A 19,025-nucleotide genomic window follows, 5' to 3' on the forward strand; every position below is an offset into this window, starting at 1 on the left:
AAAAAAAAAAAAAAAAAAAACCCTCAATACCTTAAATCCAAAACTTAATGGTCCCTGGGCTCCTTGTGGAGGTGATGTGGGATGACATCATGGGTTTAATCATGACTCTTCTGCTCACTCCAGAGGTCCTCTCTCTCTCTCTCTCAAATACCATTAAATTTGAGGACCCGGTTGATATTTGACCTTACATTTGCAGAATAGGGCAGAATGCAGAAAAGCTCTGGACTGTATTGAAGAACTATCAACACATAAGACATGGGAATTGTGAGCCTGTGATTTTGTATTGTTTTCTGAGAATTTAAGGCAGGGGACAAAAAGAACAGTCAATAATAAATTGGACCCCATGAAAAAAAACCCATTTGTAGCTTGAGTCCTAGGGTTCTGTTTCTGTTCTTTCCTTTTCTATTCTGTCCGAGAAGGATGGTTGGCATTGGAGAGTGGTGCAAAAGGCCTTGTTTTGGTTACCATCTGCAACTTCTTGATGGTGGGTCTCAGTGGTCAAAGTTTAAAAATATCATTTCTTCTTCTTAGTAGTTAGGCATATTAATGTCCCAGGTTGAGAGAGAGAGAGAGAGAACTTGTGTGGAACAAAGCCAACTATTAATTGTTCATTAAACCCCTAAATGGGGTGAAATACAGGAATGAAATTTTTATCCCAAGCACCTGACAGGTTATCAGATTTCCACCAATCCCACAGTGACCTTGCCTTGAAGGGTCAAGAAGAAAAGCAAATACTAGAGAATATGAAGTTTACGTTGGAGTAGTTCTTACTTCTTAGCAGTTGGTGATGGCAAAGATGAGATGAGACAGTTCCTTTCACTTCTCATTTTAAGCTTTGAGGCCTCTGTTGTTACTATAGACTGCAGATTTGACTAATCTTTAGGTTGGGTTGGAGAGAGAATTTGTTCTCTCGAATCCCAAGCAACACAACCCAATCTCTCTAAAAGTTGAATAAGTCAACAAACTTTCATTTAATCTTGTTTCCATTCCGCCCATTGTCTTTGTTGAAAATGACCTATCAGCACCCACCCACTACCTCTGCAGCTGTAAGGTACAGTATAATGAGTGCAATTTTGTATCTATTTCTGAAGTTTCTGAAATGCCCATTATACCCTCAAAAGACTATTGAACCACACAGATGAGAATCTTACCGAATGTTGTATTATAAATAGACAGAAGCTGCATAGTTGCACCACAGTAGCAGATGAGGTGGTGGTGGTGGTGGTGGTGGCCGGAGAAGATGGCGGCTCTCATGGTATTGGTGGTTTACGTGGGCAAGTAGGACTACAGCTTAGCAATGGAACTAGTGCAAGGAAGAGCACTACCAGCACTGGTAGTAGTATTAGTAGCAACAATATAGAGGGTGTGGTGCTGTCTCTCCTGAGCTTTCTCTTTTTCTCTTACTTTTTTTTCTTTTTATGTTTCATAGGCAACATAAGTTTTTTCTTGACCTTGCAAGTCCGGAAGTTTGATCTCCTACTTCCTGACCGCTCTCTACACCATTCATGAAGTTTTCATGCAAGGCCTCTCTTATGAGTTTATGGAACTCCTCCTTTCTTTACTATCCCTCCTGAGCTATTCTTCTCACTCTCAATTTATTTCTTTATTTGATGTTCAGTCTGTAACTAGTTACAAAAATTGTATTACTATACAGAAACTATTATTTTTTTTTTAATATTTTATTGCTTTTATGACAAAAGGTAATGTTTTTTCTTCCATTTCTTCTGTTTGTTAAGGAAATTGCAGTTTGTATGTGTCCAAATACTTTCTAAAGTATTTCTGGGGTTTGAATTTTTTTCCCTAACAGTTCAAATGAAAACGAATACATAAATGAAAGATGGTTGCCACTTAGGCTAACAGTTCCTTATGGGTTGCGTATATAATTGCATTCTTGATACCAAAGTTCATTGGCAGTTGGCACTCTCGTTTCTTATAGCAAAAATACTGAAAAATGAATCTACCAGAGTTCTTCATTTGGGCAATTCAGGAAATTAAAGAAATTGAAGTTGAAAATTTTAATAGGAGATGGGGGAGAGGGAGACGGAGAGGGAGAGGTAGGGAATTTTCAGTTGACATATGCGAGCTCATGCAAAGCCTGAAACCAATGTGTGGGTCCCACACCCCATGGCCATTGTAAGATGAGATGGGATGTTCTTACTACGTGAATCGAAGGAACCACACTCAAAACCGTCCAGATATCCAGAACAGCTGCCGCATGACACCTGTTAGGGATGTTGTCATCATATATTTATGGGTAAGGTTTTCTGTTGTAGGGAGTGCGGTTCTTATCCACGAGTGAGGATCAATGGGAGCACACAAGGAAACATAAATAAAAGAATCATTTCTTCTTTTCATAAGAAGAGGTTCGATCATTTCACCTTAAGATGTTTGGTCACGAGGGCCATACTCTCTCAGAAAATATTTTTCCTATATTTATATGGGAGAGGTTTCTCTGAGCAAGTGCCTTATAAGAGAAAACACTTCATTGGTATTGAAACTTGACAATTTTGATAGGGTTATCATCATATATTTTTTAGGGAGGGTTCTCTAGGCAAGCAATATAAGAGAGTGCACCTCAAATGCAACAAAAAAGGTTTCATATATCTAGGAGGACAGCTACATCATTTCATAAATATAGATATAATTAGGGGGCTTCTTTTTTCTTTTTTTTTTTTGGTCAAAACCAACATTTTTTGTGCTATTTGAAATGATGGCTGCAATTCTAACCATATGGAATTCATGATCTAGATTACCCATGTATCAACTTATAAAGTCACAACTCAAGCCAATACCTTCCCATGTGTATATATACACAAAGATGGTCATACTTGCGTATAGTTGTCTAATTGCAATTGTAGTCTCCCATGGTCTTGAATTTTCAAAGCTTTATATTGTCACCTGGCAAATTAACTTCATTTAAAATGAAATTTGAGTCTCCCATAGTCTTGAATTTTCAAAGCTTTATATCGTCACCTGGCAAATTAACTTCATTTAAAATGAAATTTCACATAAGAGCAAGGCAGAGATTGGGATCGGATCAGGCTCCCTATTCTAATTGATCTGACTCTGCTGATCCCCTTTCAAAAACTAGGGTTAGGGCATATTTGGGCATATTCTTTTTTATTCTACATCAATCATGATCAATTCCAATTCGCCTTGGATCGAATCAGCCAGGACCGATATGGATCCCCTATTCAATTCAAATGTCCTTATAACAGCACCTCTAGCACCTTGCCATGGACTTAGTAAATCATCCCCATTGATTTACAAGGCTCTGTTTGATTACAAGGAAAATTTAAAGGGTATGGAAGTAGAATTTTTCCACTTAAAAAAGAAATATTTATTTTCAATACCCCATGTAATTGTATAAACTACTTAATTTTTTACACATTTTATGTATAATTATTATTTTATATTATATAAAAAAAATATTTTAGATGCAAAATAAAGTAAAATTTAATAATCAAATATGAAATGATTTGGAATTAGAGATAAAGTCACATAGGGTAATGACTATGAAATTTCTTTCTTAAGTTAAAAATTTCACTTCCCTTCCTTTAATTCTCCTTGCAACCAAACTGAGCCTAAGGGAATTGGGTCCATGTGAAAAATATATAAACAAAAGATGGAACCACTAAACATTCCAAGCTTCCTCATCTTTCGGTATTCCATTACAAACAGTTACAGATTCTCGTGGAGACAAATAAAATCATCTGTGGGAAAGTAAATATTTTGAAAAAGGAGAAAATACAAATTTCACCTGCTTTTTATTTCACCACCCAAAAAACGCTATCCATGCCTCCCTACACCCACCACATGTATCTCCAAATAGCCTAGCCCATTCCACAGAATTGCAGGTGAAAAGTGGGGGCGAGGAGGCACATCTGCCAAAAATTTCCTTCAAAGGATCAAAGCACCTGAAAAAAAAAGCAAAAAACAAAAAAGGAAAGAGGGTTGAGGGGGGAGGGGAGGTTTAATCAGATTGCTCATGTTGGGGCTCTGAAGAAGACGATGAATCGTGTACTGGGGAGGTTCCTTGTGGTGGGTCTTCTGGAGCTTTCAAATCTGGATTCTGGTTTTTGGTGTTTGTAGCCTCGGATTTTGTGATCCGATCAGGCAACCTTGATGACTTGGATGGAGAAGTTTCAGATGAACGGACCATTGGTGAGTTTCTCTGGTATGGAAAGAGAGGTTGATCTGGTATGGATAGAGTAGGCAGGCTCATGCTGTAGTTATAGTATCCTGCTGTCGCCAAGGGGGGATGATCATATTTGCAAGTTGGACCATACTTGCAGATTCCATACAGACTGTAGAAAGTGCAAACAGCTTGGCCCTACAAGTTAAAGAACATAAAGTTAGCTATCAAGGGAGGAGGATTATTAATGTTACTGAAAGGGCATGGCACTTACAGGTCTAAGGGGAAGGCCAAAGGGACCCAGGGCACTTGTAGCCAATGGAGCAATCCTCTCTTTTGGATGATTGTACTTGCAAGTGGATCCAAATTTGCAGCTTCCAGTCTTCATGTAATACTGGCATTCCGGCTGGTCAGGTCTCTCAGGAAAATGTGAGACAGATGTTGATAACAAGTGCATCTGCCCACCAGAACCTGACTCAAGCTGAGGCTTAGAGTTGAAAACCATATTGGACCCGAGAACATTGGTAGATGGTACAGGGCTCATGGTTCCCTGATTGCCAAACAAAAACATAAATTAGATAGTAATTCACATCAATAGAGCCCATGAATGGTTTTGAACATCAAACCGGTTCAAGGACTTTGGATCCAACTGAATTCACAACCACCTAGGAGATCTGCAAATCTTTGCATTACTCAAGAAAAGGACTTGATAGGTCAGATTGTTAGTCATTGACTGAACAAATTCCAGGCGCAGTATATAATTGGGAAACATCAAATGATGGGGCATAAAAACCATGCACCTGCATTACAAGTAATGTTATATAGTAGACAGATCACCTTGTATTTTTAAAACCTTATATTATGACAATTTTAATTCTAACACCTTCTATCAGATATAATTGGAAGAAAACTAGATATTATAGAGTTTTCTAAAATTAATGGATGTGGCAGTATGTCCTTGGGACTTTTCTGTGCATCCATTCCATATGTTGCAAAAGTGAATCATGATTCAGCTGCTCAAACTATAGCTCAGCAGTTGTCAATTCCAAAATGGGGGCATTTTAAAGAGAGTCCCAACTCCGCACCAGAAAAAAAAGGGGAGGGGGTCATCCAACTTCATGGAAGTTGGTTCTTTTAAATGAGAGGCACTTCAGTTGTACAACTGCTGGTCATATTTGAGAGCATCGACTTAAAAAGATGCTGCAGTGTAAGTATGTGAGAACCTGGGTGTTGGATGAACTGTCTTCTTTTACTTTCTTTCTTTTTCCCCTTTTCCTTCAACTCTGATAATTAAGGCATCAGGTACTTAATTCACTGCACATATACTGTGGTGGGAGAGAAGTCAGTATAGGGAAAATCAACTATGAAGCAGATGAAGATTCAGGTGCTGCAAGGACATCATCCAAGGGTACTTGGAGTTGAATGTCTATCTTCCTGATGAGCACAATACTTCATGACCTGAGCCCCCCCCCCCCCACACACACACATAATGTGTCTGATCACCTTCTGGTCATAGTTGTCACAGTGTCAAATCGATCCAAGGCAGTGGAGGGGTGGCTAATCGATTTGGCGATGAATCGCCCATTATGGCGTTGCCATGGCAGTCAAATCGCCCATGTGTCATTTTTTATTTTCCCTATTTTCTAAAGTTATTTAGTATGCTACTTTTTTATTTTCCTTATTCTCTAAAGGCATGTAGCATGCTATAAGCCTACAATATATACCCTATAACATATAAAACCAACATTAAGCAATATCAAATCATCAAAAATCAACATAGCCCTATCAAAATCACCCAGCATTTTACAAAAAATAGACCACCTAGTGAATCAGGTGTGACCTGGCGTCCATGGCGGTGCCATGGCGAAGCCTATCAGCCAATGACAACCGCCATTTGTGAGTCACGTAAATCATAGCACTGCCATGAACTTCTTTTTCCGCCAGGACGCCAAATCGCTGCCTTGGCGACGCCATGACAACTATGCTTCTAGTGGCCCCTGCCGCTGGCTCCTCCCCCTCCCTCCCTCCCTCTCTCACTCTCCCCCTACCCCTTGCAGCATCCCCGCCTTACTTGGCACCAAAGCCTGGACTTCCCTATTCAGCCCTAACCCCTTCCCTTCCCGAGATGGCAACTCCCTCCATTTCATCTCATTCTCTACCATGGGAGACAAGAAAGTTGGCCTTTGCCCTACTGGACTTCTGGACTCTGAAATCTCCAAATGGAAGAACTGTTTGGTAGGTCATTTCACTGGGGGTAGACCTCCACTCAACATAGTCAAACTTTCCCCAAGTAAACAATGGAGACCTCAGGGTACATTTAATTCTTACCTCTTGGACAATGGCATTTTCATCTTTCAAAATTTCCAATGAAGAAGACAAGCTGCAAGCCCTTGAGGGAGGTCCCTAGCAAGTAGGGTTAAAAAAACAATCTTCCTCCGCCAATGGGATTAATACCTGCAATTGAGCAAGGTTAACCTCCACTCCATTCCTTTGTGGATTGCTCTCCCATGCCTTCCCCTCCACTACTGGTGTGAAACAGGCCTTAGTAACATTAGGTCGGTGATCGGAGACCCTCTTTACTTTGATGAAAGGACCAAAAGAATGGACCGGCTTGCCTTTGAGTCAAGGTTTCAGCCAATGCACCCCTCCCCCCCTTTCAAACCTCCATCACAGTTGTGGATGACAAAGGATTCTCCTTCTATCAGCAAGTCCAGTATGAGTGGTTGCCCCCTTAGTGTCTGGTTTGCAATGTCTTCGGACACCAAACGCAAGCATGCTCTCTCTGGTAGCACCATATACCCCCCTTCCTGAGCATCCCAACTACATCTGGCTCCCATGGCCCTAGCCGTGGTTGGAGAAGAAGCAAACACCGCAAGCAACATCGCAAGGAGATTCCAGCCTCTGGCTCCCCATGAGGTCAAGACTCCAGTCAACACCATAGACCGCTAGTCGCCAAGTAGCTACCCTTGGTCACAACAAGCTTGAGGCTCTCCAGTAGACTGAACTCTTCAACGATGGAGACAACTGCTCTGCTCACCCCTCTAAGACACTATCAACCCTTATGGTCGGCAACCTTGCTTCATTTGGTTGATCGATCCATCCATCCCCATCAATTGCTTGTGATCTCTACTACCCCTCTCTACCCCCTCCAATCAACCGCCATCCCTCGCATGTTGTCCCCCCTCCCCCTTACTAGGATCTTCTTCTCCCACAAACACATCCATCCCCTTGGCTATCCTACCTTCCTTTTTGTCCCATCTAACCCTTTTTTTTTTTTTTTTTTTTTTTTTTTTTTAGGGGGGGGGACCCCTTCCCACCAAAACATTTGCACAATGGGATCCCCCTTAAATGGGCCCTCCCTCATCTCAAACCCAACCATATAGACCCACCCAGTGAACCCCTATCCCTGGCACAACTTAACCCTTATCTCCTGGCCCATTCGGCTCATCTCAACCCCTCATTGGATTAAGCATCCTGAGTCCCATTGGGGGTCCTCCTAACCCGTCAAGCAACCCTTGGGGTCCTCTCTCACCCGCACTCAACTCAACATCCCAACACCCCTTGACACCTTTGCAAGCTACCACCCTGCATCCTTCTCTTATGGAGATGGCTACCGCCCATACCACCATGATTTGCCACTCTCCCCACCCCAGGAAGACCGCCGACGACACAAAATCCATCCATCCATCCTCCTCCCAACTTAAGCACCTCCCTTCTCCCTTCTAACTTTACAAAGCTTTTGTCGCGTCGCACCCACCTCTTAGTCAATAAATACCTATGCCCTTTGGAATGTCCAGGGTCTCAACTCCTCAGCCATGCATGCCAATATCTGCTCCTTCCTAAAATCAACCATGCTATTTTTTATTGCCTCCTTGAAACAAGAGTCCTTGAATAAAACGCCCCCATATTGCTTCCTCCATTGCCCCCCTCATGGTCCTTCTCAAACTACTCATATTGTCCCAATGGCTGTATTTTGCTCCTTTAGAACCCCTCTAAGCTCCAGATTTTGGTGGCCTCTTCTTCCTCTTAGTTCATCCACCTCAAAATCTTAGACCCAAATGGTGCTAAAAACTTCATCTTTACTATGGTGCATGTGCATGACCGAGCCTATAAGAGAAATCCACTTTAGGAGGACCTCCATTCCTTAGCCCCCAGGTTGGCTCTCTCCCTTACGTGGTGGGTGGTGATTTTAACATTGTCAGCTTTGGACATGAAAAAAAAGTGGTGCCTATATTGACTCTTCTTCTGTTGAAGCCTTCAATGACTGTTTGGATGATATTGGTATAAATGATCTGAGATGATCTGGTGCCAAATTCACCTTGCACAACAAAGAAGTGGTGTTGATAGAATTGCTTGCAAGCTTGACAAAGTTCTGGTAAATGAAGCTTGGTACGTCTCCTTCCCCTCTTCCCATGCCTCCTTTGACCTCCCTGGCATATTTGACCATAGCCCCATCTCCCTCCATGTCCAACCCTACATATCCTTTGGCCCCAAACCCTTCAAATACTTTAATATGTGGTCCCACCACTAAGACTTCCTTCCCATTGTCAAAGCTTTCAAGAGAAGCTTGTCTTCTCCCCTTATTGCCTTTTCTAGGAAGCTCAAAAATGTCAAATGTGCCATCAAAAGTTGGAACTTCACTTCCTTTGGCAACATCACCTCTCAATTCTCTATTTGTAGAGACAAGTTGGCAGCCATATAGTCTAGACTACAATTGGATATTCACAATACTCTCTTTGCTAAAGAAGAAAAAGAGACTTCCCAAGTCCTCATCTCCTTGATGGCCCAAGAAAAGAGTTTCTCAAGGTAAAAAATCTAGAATCAAATATTTATAACTTGGGGACTCTAATTATGCATATTTCCACAGATCTATGAAGGCCAGATCTAATGTTAACTCCATCCCCATGCTCATTGCTAGAGATGGCTCTTCTCTCCACAGTGCAGATGCCATCAAGTCTTAAGTTTTTACCTATTTCACAGACATTTTTTGACCCCCTCCATCCCATAGTCCAGATCCCATCCTTGAGGGGCTACTAACTAGGTTCATCCCCAGTCACCTTATTGGCTCTCTCCAAGACATTCCGACAGATGATGAGATTTTGTTTGTTGTTTGCTCCAACAAGGCTAACAAAGCCCATTGTCCTAATGGTTTCAGTATGGGTTTCTTCTCCTCTTACTGGGAAATCATTAGTGTTAATCTCATCAAGGCCATCAAGAGCTTCTATTTTAACCCTAGCCAAATTGAAGGGGTCAATCACACCTCCCTCTGCCTCATCCCTAAGAAAGAAGATGCCTCGTCTATGTTTGATTTCAAACCCATCTCTTTGGGCAACCTCATAACCAAAGTCCTTGCCAATTGTCTTCAGCTAGTTGTTGACTACTTGGTTAGTGGAAACCAATTAGCTTTCACTGTTGACAGAATCATTGCTAATAACATCATTTTATGCAATGAAATTGTTAGTGGGCTTGATAGGAAATCTCATTCCCCTACTACCATTATAAAGATTGATATTCACAAAGCTTTTGACTCTCCCAAATGGACATCTCCAAATTCTTGCTCAAGATGTCCTTTCCCCCAATCTTCCTCAATTGGATTCACACTTGTATCTCCTTTTCTGGTTTCTCGGTGCTGCACAATGGTATCCGGCTGGCTACTTTGCCTCTCCTATAGGTATCCGTCAAGGTTGTCCCCTCTCTTCCTTCATTTTCTCTCTAGCCCTTGAAGTCCTCTCTAGATCCATCCAAATCCAATACGGACCAACATCTCATCTCCCCCATCCCTAAATGTGAAGCCCTCATGTTAACCCACTTAGCCTTTGCTGACCTTATAATATTCCCAAAGGCTGACCCTCTCTCTATTAAGTCCATCATGTCTTCCCTTCACGTTTTCTAAGCTTCGTCAAGTCTTCATATTAATCTCCTCAAATCCCACCTTTTCTTAGCTGGGGTCTTTGATTCATGCAAAGCCATCTTCTTAAGATGATAGGTTTCTCTCTTAGTCTTCTCCCTATTATGTGCTTGAGGCTTCCTCTCACCATTGCTAGGATGACGGCTCATCATTGCACTCCCATCAAAAGAGGCTTCAACTTTGGAAAGGCAAGATCCTTTCTTATGCTGGGCTGGTTGGTTGGAGCTCATCAGATCAATGCTTCAATCCTATTACATTTACTGGTCCGGATTTTTTGGGCTTCCTCGGGCTACTATCAAAGCTATGGAAAGTCTTATGTGTATTTTTCCATGGAAAGGGGCTGAATCAGTCAGATTTCTTCACCCAATCAGATGGGCCATTGTTTGCCTCCCTAAAAAGGAAAGGGGTCTTGGTTTGAGAAGGATCAAGGAGGCCAACATTGGTGACATCCCCAAGCTGATATGGAATATTGTGACTAAGAAGGGCAGCATATGGGTCTCTTGGGTTTATTCTAGGCTTCTTTGGAAGGACTCTCTTTGTACAGTGCCCCCCCCCCCAGATGCTTCTTGGGTTTGGCACAGGATTTTGAAGGTTAGGACGTTTGCACTTGGGGCCATCTCCTCCAGGATTGAAGATAACCATATCCACCTCACTACAGCTTGACAACTGGCATCCTATGGGTGTCCTCGTCTCAGTAGCAGGTGCTCGAGTTGCTTACTTTTCAGGCCTTGCTAGGGACTCATTAGTTGCTACCATTATCTCTAATGGTGATTGGTCCCCCACTCTCCCTGCCCCCCTATCAATTATCTAGAATACCTTGCCTCCCCCCTAGTCAAGCTGGTAGAGGACAATGTTGTTTATCTCTCTTTGACTTTAGGTCTCTTTAGCTCCTTTTGGGATTTCGTCAGATCGCGAAGGCCTCTCTCTCCTTGACGTAAGACTGTTTGGTTTAAAGGCAACATCTCCCGCCATAGCATCACTGTTTGGTGATCTCTATCCAATTGCCTTCACAACGCAATCCTTCCTTACTCACTACTAGATCCAAGGTCCTCCTAATGCTATTTATACTGGAATGGTGTTGAAGACGCCGACCACCTCTTCTTTGCATGTTCCTTCTCCTCCTCGGCTTGGAAGAGAGTTCTCAAAAGATGCTGGCTTGACAATAGAAGAATACTCCCCCTTCTGAGAGAGTGGCTTTGGGTGGATATGACATTTGCAAGGAATTTCTTCTGCGATACAGCTAGCAAGCTTGCCTTCAGTGCCACCATCAAGCATATTTGGATGGAATGCAATCTTTGCAGATGGACATCCAACTCCTAATCCTTTGATAAAATTTGGAATGCCATCTTCTTTGATGTTAGTTTTAAGCTCTCCATGCTCCCCCATCATATTGTAATGGATTCCCTAAGGAATAGGCCTATTGTTGTCTCCTGGGGTTTTCTCCTCTCTCTTTTGCAGCCCGTTGATCCCACCCTTGATGGGTTGGTGCTGTATTGTTTGGTTGTTTTGATAGTTTTTTGTCTTCCTCTTTTCCCCTTTGGGACCCATTGTATTTTCCCCTTTTCTCTTTGATAATGAATTCTTTGCTCACCCCAAAAAAAGGGCATCAAGTACTAACTTATCAGGTGTTAACAGCTTCTGGGGTACTTTCCTTCCATCTTTAACACCCATTTAACATTCCCCCTGGCAAAAAACCACAACTACAAATGGTACCACAAACCGATGAATAGCAAAATCACCACTTTCCATCATTGCAACAGATTAAACTCTTACAGAAAAGGGATTGTGTAAACAGACCTAACAAGATTAATATGGGAATCTAGAATATAGTATTCTTTTATAGCAAAAGAAGTTCAGAAGAAGTTGTCAATAATAGATTACCTAGACATACGTAAAATAAATTTCCACCCAAGATTCAATAGTTACATTCAATAGCTGATAGATATTCATATTAATTATCATGATACGCTATGATACAAAACATTCGCAATGAGAACAAACTAAGCTGGAAGAAAGAAGGTTCTTTTTTATATTATTTATTTATTTCAATTTATTGTTGGGGTGGGGGGGGGGGGGGCATGGGGGGATGGGGCAATAGCTTGGAGAACAGCATTCTAGTAGCCAATGTAAAAAAAGGGCACCTCTTGGGCAAGAAAAGAGATCAGTAACATAGTGTCAACATCCATAAATCTAAGAAAGATGCTTGCTCAACTCAAATGTAGCAAAAAAACGAATTCATTCACCCAAAAAATAAAAAGAAAAAAAAAATTTACTGATGTTCAAACATAGGTAATTTGGGAAAGATTGTTTAGGAAATTGATGAAATAAGAGTTCATACAACATTCAGTGATGACTTTGACGGGCAAAGAAATTTATCACGAGAATGAGATGGGAGAGAGCCACCAACTAATAATCCACACTTCAATTTTTTTGTGTGGCCTCTACAAGGAAAAATGTAAGTATATTATAAAGGAGAGGGACAGGCACACCGCTAGCTTTCCTATAGCTAGCAGCTCAACCAATGAGGGGTCTGGGATGCAAGGGGCATGGGGGTCACTTCCAAAAGTGAGGGAAAGAGATAGTGACAGGCTGGGTACCCCAGCAGCGTGCCCAGCCTTTTCCCATATTATAATTTCATGGATAAAATGTAATAAAAAGTAAGACCAGTAAGAAAATGACCTAATCGTGAACCCAAAATCTTCAAGTGGCGCAGGTTCAAGTTACAAAATAAGCTATTACTAAGAGAAACATCTACGTCTGGAAGACATCAAACCTGACCTATCCTATTCTTAGTTCCCTTGATTAAGCTTATAAATAATGTCAAGAAAAAGGACATGACTACGTTAAATCATGGGAAGACACGAAGGTTGCAAATCAAACCTGCAAGGAAATCATCCATATATACTACAAATGGCCTGCTCCTAGTATAACATTACAGTCGGAGTGAAAATAAAAAAGACTATTATTGGGAGATAATGGTATACATGTAAGTCAAAGAGTCCAAAATCATAATACTTACAAGTCTTGTCCTTTTTTTTTTCCATTTTTTTCTTGTTTAGAGTTATTTTAAGTCAGAACTAACCCCATTTTAGACAAGATATGAGAATTTTGGATTGACTGAGAAAATTCATATTTCTGGAATTCTAATGAAATAATTGCTACATTGTCCCCTTCTGTTTTTCTTATATTGAATATGTCACTGCTTCAATTATTTTCCCATGCTTGTATGTCTCGTCATTTCTCAACTATGCTAAAAGAGATTCATTCCTCATTTATCAGGAGGGGGGGATAAGTGCTAGAGAAGCAGTTTTGTGGTACTAACTCATTATATTATTGGCACATGCTCAACTGGAAATATAACAGCATGCCCTCCAATAACAGCGATGCAGCAGTTCAGGTAGGGCTAAAATTTAGTGTATAGGTGAACCCCAACGTGCTCTGCTCACCTGAGAAGTTTCAGCCCAATTCGAGTTTTCCAAGTGGCAAAACAAGGTATTGAAAAATAAGGGACTACCAAGGGACTACAGAGGAGTAGATGGACATGCACGGGAGGGTATGCCTACATTGAGAAGATATATAGAATCTCAGCTGAAATTTGAAATGTAGCCAATCCACATCATTTACTAAACATCCGATGGTCAAAATTGCCAGATCACCCTTCCATGTGACAAAAGTTGATGCCAAGACAGTTGGCCCTCTTGAGGCAAGTCAACAACAAAAAGAAGATGATGGTGTTCTTAAATAAGGGCAATCAGATACGGACAGCAATCTCTACCATAAATACGCAATAAATTTTACCATTAACTAACCACAAATGAATGGAATATAAGTGTATCATGGTAGTGAAGCCGAAAGAAAAAAAATGAATGATAACAATCATGCTTTGGTGGCTGAATGCCCAGCAAAAAAGTGTACAAATTATAACCAATGAACAAGGCCAAGAGCCAAAATGGTAAATAGAAAGAAGTCATGGACTAGTCCAACCTAGTCACAAAACCCAAGATGTCATACTTACGCCCTAGCGACCACTTACTGTTGGTAGCACTCATTTATACCCGTCAGTCAGGCCATGCCCTAAGACACTAAGGCAAGTAACTACTCCCTCGGCAACACTTTGATAACAAGACCAAAACAACTCCTAGACATTTCTATGTTACCAAGACAGGGCAAGGATTCGACTTGAATACAGTGTTAGTACTTAACAGTGTTGGACATGGGTGAACCTCCTACCTTGAAGTGTTCATGTATCATACCCATATTGCTAGAAGCTTAGCAATTTTATCAACTCACTAGCCTTATCGCAACTACTTGGGGTCAACGTGCTGAGGCTTATGCGGTTGCATTATATCTGTAAACTCTGTTGACATTAAATAATAATAAGCAGACATAACGGAGAAGAACTTTCAAATGCAGGCTTACATCACCCTACATCCCTTCCCTCCCCACCCACCCCCCCTCAAAAAGAAAAAAGAAAAGGCAACATAATTAACATAACTGAATTCTTAGAGAGATTGAAACAATAAAAAGAAGCACATAAAATCAAGCATAGGGCATAGGTTGGAGGAGGCAAGGGGCTGAGAGAGAAAAGGTTCCATGATGAACATCGCAGAAAAGTTGCATTTCAAAGGAAACCATTTCCATCATAACATGGAGTTTAAATTGAAGAGACAAGGTACTGACCGTATATGTGTTCCAGCCTTGCTGTGTGGAAATGATGCCTTGGGAAGGAGAAAGAACAACAGGCATGTAGGTCTGAGGACCATGCATGCGTGGTCCAGATATGTACGGTGCTCGTGGTAAAGACCATGCTGGAAGTCCACCTACATAAGGAAGACCTGATGGAGGAGTCACTGATGAACCTGTAGATCCATAAGTTGCAGGCCCAGTTACAGGTAACACAGCCCCAAGTGCTGTAGGCTGCGGATGATGAAACTTGCAAGCCATTCCAAATTTACAAGCCCCAGTTCGCATGTAATATGGACAAGATTTCTCTTCCTACAAGAGAATAATAGTCATTAACAAGTGCAATGATGAAACAATATAAACCAATCAATTACATAAATTTGGCCAATGGGATCCAAGCACTAGCAAGTCCACTGGTGAAAAACGAATACTGGGAAATTGAAGAAAAGTAGGTACCTGACGCATAGGTAGACCTAAAACATTCAAAGGGACCTGTCCTGCATCATGTCTATCACGTGGGTGGTGATATTTGCATGTTGCTCCAAATTTGCAAGTTCCTGTCTTAAGGAAATACTGCAAAACATGGTGAAAAGCAAAGAACCACAGATTACAAAGATTGTAATGCCTTAAAGCATAACTTCTGATACATAAAAAACCATATACAACAGAAGATATTATAGGACTTCCACACATTTAATCTTCAAATTACGAAGTTACTTAGCCGAAGTCCTTTTCTCATAGAGTTAGAAACATTAAGAGGACAAACAAGCCAGAGTGGCACCTCCATATTTATGATCTTTCTTAGGTCTTGCAGAAAGGGTTCTCATTCCCCTGTAAATATTTTTAGAGAAGCTGCTGAACTGAATTCTTTTGTCCACCTCCTAAACAGCTTCAGATACGTAAGAGAAAGAACACACTAGATCAAACCAGTAACTCCTTTCATGATTTTCTAACATTAGATCATGCAGAAAGAGTTCTTATCTTCTGCTGAAAACATCCCTCCATAAAGTGATACACATCATTATGCATGACAGGCCATTAAAGGAAAACCCAACAGGAGCTAAAGAACCACTCAGCCAAGAAGGGCAGTAATCTCAGTATGAGTTGGGCTATGCTGGTGAATTTCAAGAAATCCAAACAAGTCATGCCCTTTTATCAAATGAAATAACCACAACCTCTGTTTGTTCTCTTCAATAGTCAAACAAGATTTACAAAAGACAAGATAAGGTCAAAGGGCAAGAGTAAACAATTATGGCAGAAAATATCCAGATCCTTAATGAATAAATTATAACCTAGGCATCCAACTGAGTTCACATGTCAAACCATGTGAAAGAAGATCATCATACCATTACATTTATCCACAATTTCTCCAATAGGAACACCATTTGGAATAAATCTAAGATGGAATTCAGTTTTTCATATTTCAGGGTCAGAGTTGGCAGCTCCCATTAAAGGGGAAAATTCAGCGACCAGAGGTTCAGCTGTCCAGGACAATCTCCCGGCTGCTGACATCAGCAAATACCCTTTTTCTAAGGGCATCAGATTAAATTCTTAATCAAAAAAAAAAAAAAAAAAAGGAGCAGAGGCAATAAAAAATGAAATTACAGGAAAAATAAAAGAAAAATTAGGGAACCAGTTCCATCATAAAATATGCCAACGACTTCCAAACACAATAATCACCTCCCAAACATCTTAAAACATGACTCAGACTCCCTCAATCAACAATTAAACACACAAAGCCCCTAATTGAATAAAAATAATAAAAACTAAACATCATAGAATATGCTCCTTACACAAAGAATAACAATTTTTTTAACTAGAAAGATCAAAGGAGGAAAGGGATGGTAAGCATATGAATATCCTGCTCCTCTTCATCAAATTTCATCTTATGTGACTTGGTCATTTCATATAATGAGCCGTATACATGGCTGCCAGAGCATATGAGCCAATTGAATGCAATGAAACATAAGCTTTGTCACACCCAAGTTGTATCCTTTGCTGTGTCCAGGTAACAAAGGATTTCTTCAGAGTTGGTTAGATTCTAGTTAATTTGTGCCCAAAACTTCAGCTTCTTCCAGACAAAAATGAACCACGACATTGTTCTGATGATAATATGAGATAAAGGGCGATGAAATATTTTATGTGCTTCCAGTGTTAAATATCAGTGCAGTTGGATATTTTAAGCTTACAAGTTCCACCATGGACGGTAAGGCGATTCGAAATTAAACCAACCAATTATGGGTTCACGCTGCCCAGTAAGAAAGTCAGTTCAAACATTTAGTCTGCTCCAGTTTTAAAGAATTAACTATTCCAATTTGACTTCACATTACATTAATCCTTGCAATGAACCTGGCTTTAATTTGTAAGTTCTGAGCTGAATATGTTTAAATTTAACAGAAAAATATCATGGGGGAAAAATGGCATAAAGCCAAAGGACCAAACCAGTCATAATACCAGAGCAAAAGATCCAGTAGGAAGTGAACACTCTCAGTGAAAATATTCTACCTGGCAATCAGGTTGTCCAACTCTTTCAGGGAGGTCACCTCTGTGCTGAGCAGCCTGTAGAAAGAGAAGGGTTATAACTGGTTGGAACATTTAAATGATTGTCAGATAGCACAGAGGAGTTTTAACAAGTTTAAAGTGGTTGGTCATCTCACATCTTAAAGCATCCTACCAATAAATGCAATTATTCTATCGCAAATAATTGCTCACCAGCTTTGATTCAACAGTGAGTACAAAAATAAAGAGAGCATTTTGAAGGCATATTTTTAAATAGACAGAGAACTACAAAATGTCAGACTGGTGTTCCTACACGTCCAGTATAAGCAGGATTTGATTCAAACAGTGAGTACAGAAATAAAGAGAGCATTTTGAAGGCATATTTTTAATAGACAAAGAACTGCAAAATGTCAGACGGGAAATACAAGATGGTGCTCCTACATGTCCAGTATAAGCAGGATGGTTAAAGCGGCAATTGTTTCCATATCCACACAACCCCGTCTTCAAGTAATATATGCAGTCAGGTTCACCAGGACGATCCGGATATGGGTTTGAATACGCTCCCTCTTGATTATCATGGGTCTGAATTTTCAAGCGCCACATCGCTTCTGCAGATGACAAGAATGTAGAATCATCACGTTTGCAGTATACAACATCACATGCAATGCATCAATTAACATAAAGCAGAAAGGAACGCAAAAGGAACACAAAAGATCAGCCCAAATCCAACGAAAGTTACGAAACATGCAAATGGCATTCAACAATCTACGGCATTAGAAGCTTCAACTAAAGATGCATTGCAGCTATAACCAATAATAAGGAACACATAAAGTACATCCAAGACGATCAAAGAAATCAAAATTGCATTCCAATCAGAGATCAACCCAAATAAAGCGAATTACAGCTTCGTATAACGAACTATACTATAATTCAATAAGGTTGTAATCAGATACTCTAAATGAATAAGAAATAGAAATCAAATTACCTTCTATGTTATCAACCGACGCATTAGACGAAGCCGATACACCATTGTTCTGAACCTGCCAACTATCCGGCATCGATGAAGAGCTAATCCCAAACCTAAACCCTCACTCCTCGATCACCAAATCGAGCGATTACCCGCCAAATTCCCTTTCAGAACAAGATCATAAATATAGAAAATTCTTCCAAATTTCTTCCCCTTAAAAACAGCATTCAAACAGTTCGACCAGAGAAAACGTTACCTCACCTTGATCAATCCCTCACTTCATCAACATTCCAAAAAAACAATCAGAAACTCGATTTCAACAAATAACCCACCAATTCAAGCCCAAAAAGAACCAAATTGACGGGTAAAAAAATCGTGGAATCGAAAATTAACTTCAACATAAGATCGCTTCTCGCTTTCTCGTATCTTGAAGATTTGAAAACCAAAATTAAATCGATAAAATCAATTGATGTGCGTGTCTCTATTTCCACTTTATTTCTGATTCAAAGTTGAGAAAATTGACAGCTTTTTTTTTTTTCTGTCCACTTTATTAATAAGAGAGAGAGAGAGAGAGAGAAGAGACCAAAATATGAAAAGGGTTCGCTTTTCTGTTCTTCTTCTTATTCTTTGCTTTTGCATTTTCTACCTTGTCCTTGGATAGAACTGTACGTATCAAATAATTAAATCGAAAATAATTTATTTTGATTAATTAATAAATTATTTTTATAAATTAATTATTTAAAGGACTTTATAAGAGTTACAAATTATAATAGTCATAAATAAAAATCGTCGACGTAAATGCGCGCGAAACCGCTCAAGGGTCGCGTAAGCGG

General features: G+C 40.3%; 1 protein-coding gene across 1 annotated transcript; it reads right to left on the reverse strand.

Moving 5' to 3' along the window:
• Positions 1–3,615: 3,615 nt before the first annotated feature.
• On the reverse strand, positions 3,616–18,769 carry LOC122084039 (zinc finger CCCH domain-containing protein 66-like). Its single transcript, XM_042652034.1, has 7 exons — positions 18,211–18,769; positions 17,667–17,833; positions 17,232–17,285; positions 15,183–15,299; positions 14,724–15,038; positions 4,410–4,685; positions 3,616–4,333 (listed from the first exon to the last, which is right to left on the reverse strand). Exons 1-7 carry the CDS (start codon positions 18,281–18,283, stop codon positions 3,974–3,976), a joined length of 1,362 nt encoding a protein of 453 aa, XP_042507968.1. The 5' UTR covers positions 18,284–18,769; the 3' UTR covers positions 3,616–3,973.
• Positions 18,770–19,025: the final 256 nt, after the last annotated feature.

Source organism: Macadamia integrifolia, chromosome 7 (assembly GCF_013358625.1).
Source record: "Macadamia integrifolia cultivar HAES 741 chromosome 7, SCU_Mint_v3, whole genome shotgun sequence".
NCBI classification, from domain to species: Eukaryota; Viridiplantae; Streptophyta; class Magnoliopsida; order Proteales; family Proteaceae; genus Macadamia; species Macadamia integrifolia.

Excerpts from the sequence above, each read along its gene's own strand:
- LOC122084039 (XM_042652034.1), bottom strand. The coding sequence starts at position 18,283 with ATGCCGGATAGTTGGCAGGTTCAGAACAATGGTGTATCGGCTTCGTCT. Across the intron at positions 15,300-17,231 it reads TTGGACAACCTGATTGCCAG|TATTTCCTTAAGACAGGAAC; the intron begins GTAGAATATTTT and ends CATGTTTTGCAG. Across the intron at positions 4,686-14,723 it reads AAGGCTGGAACACATATACG|GGAACCATGAGCCCTGTACC; the intron begins GTCAGTACCTTG and ends TTTGGCAATCAG.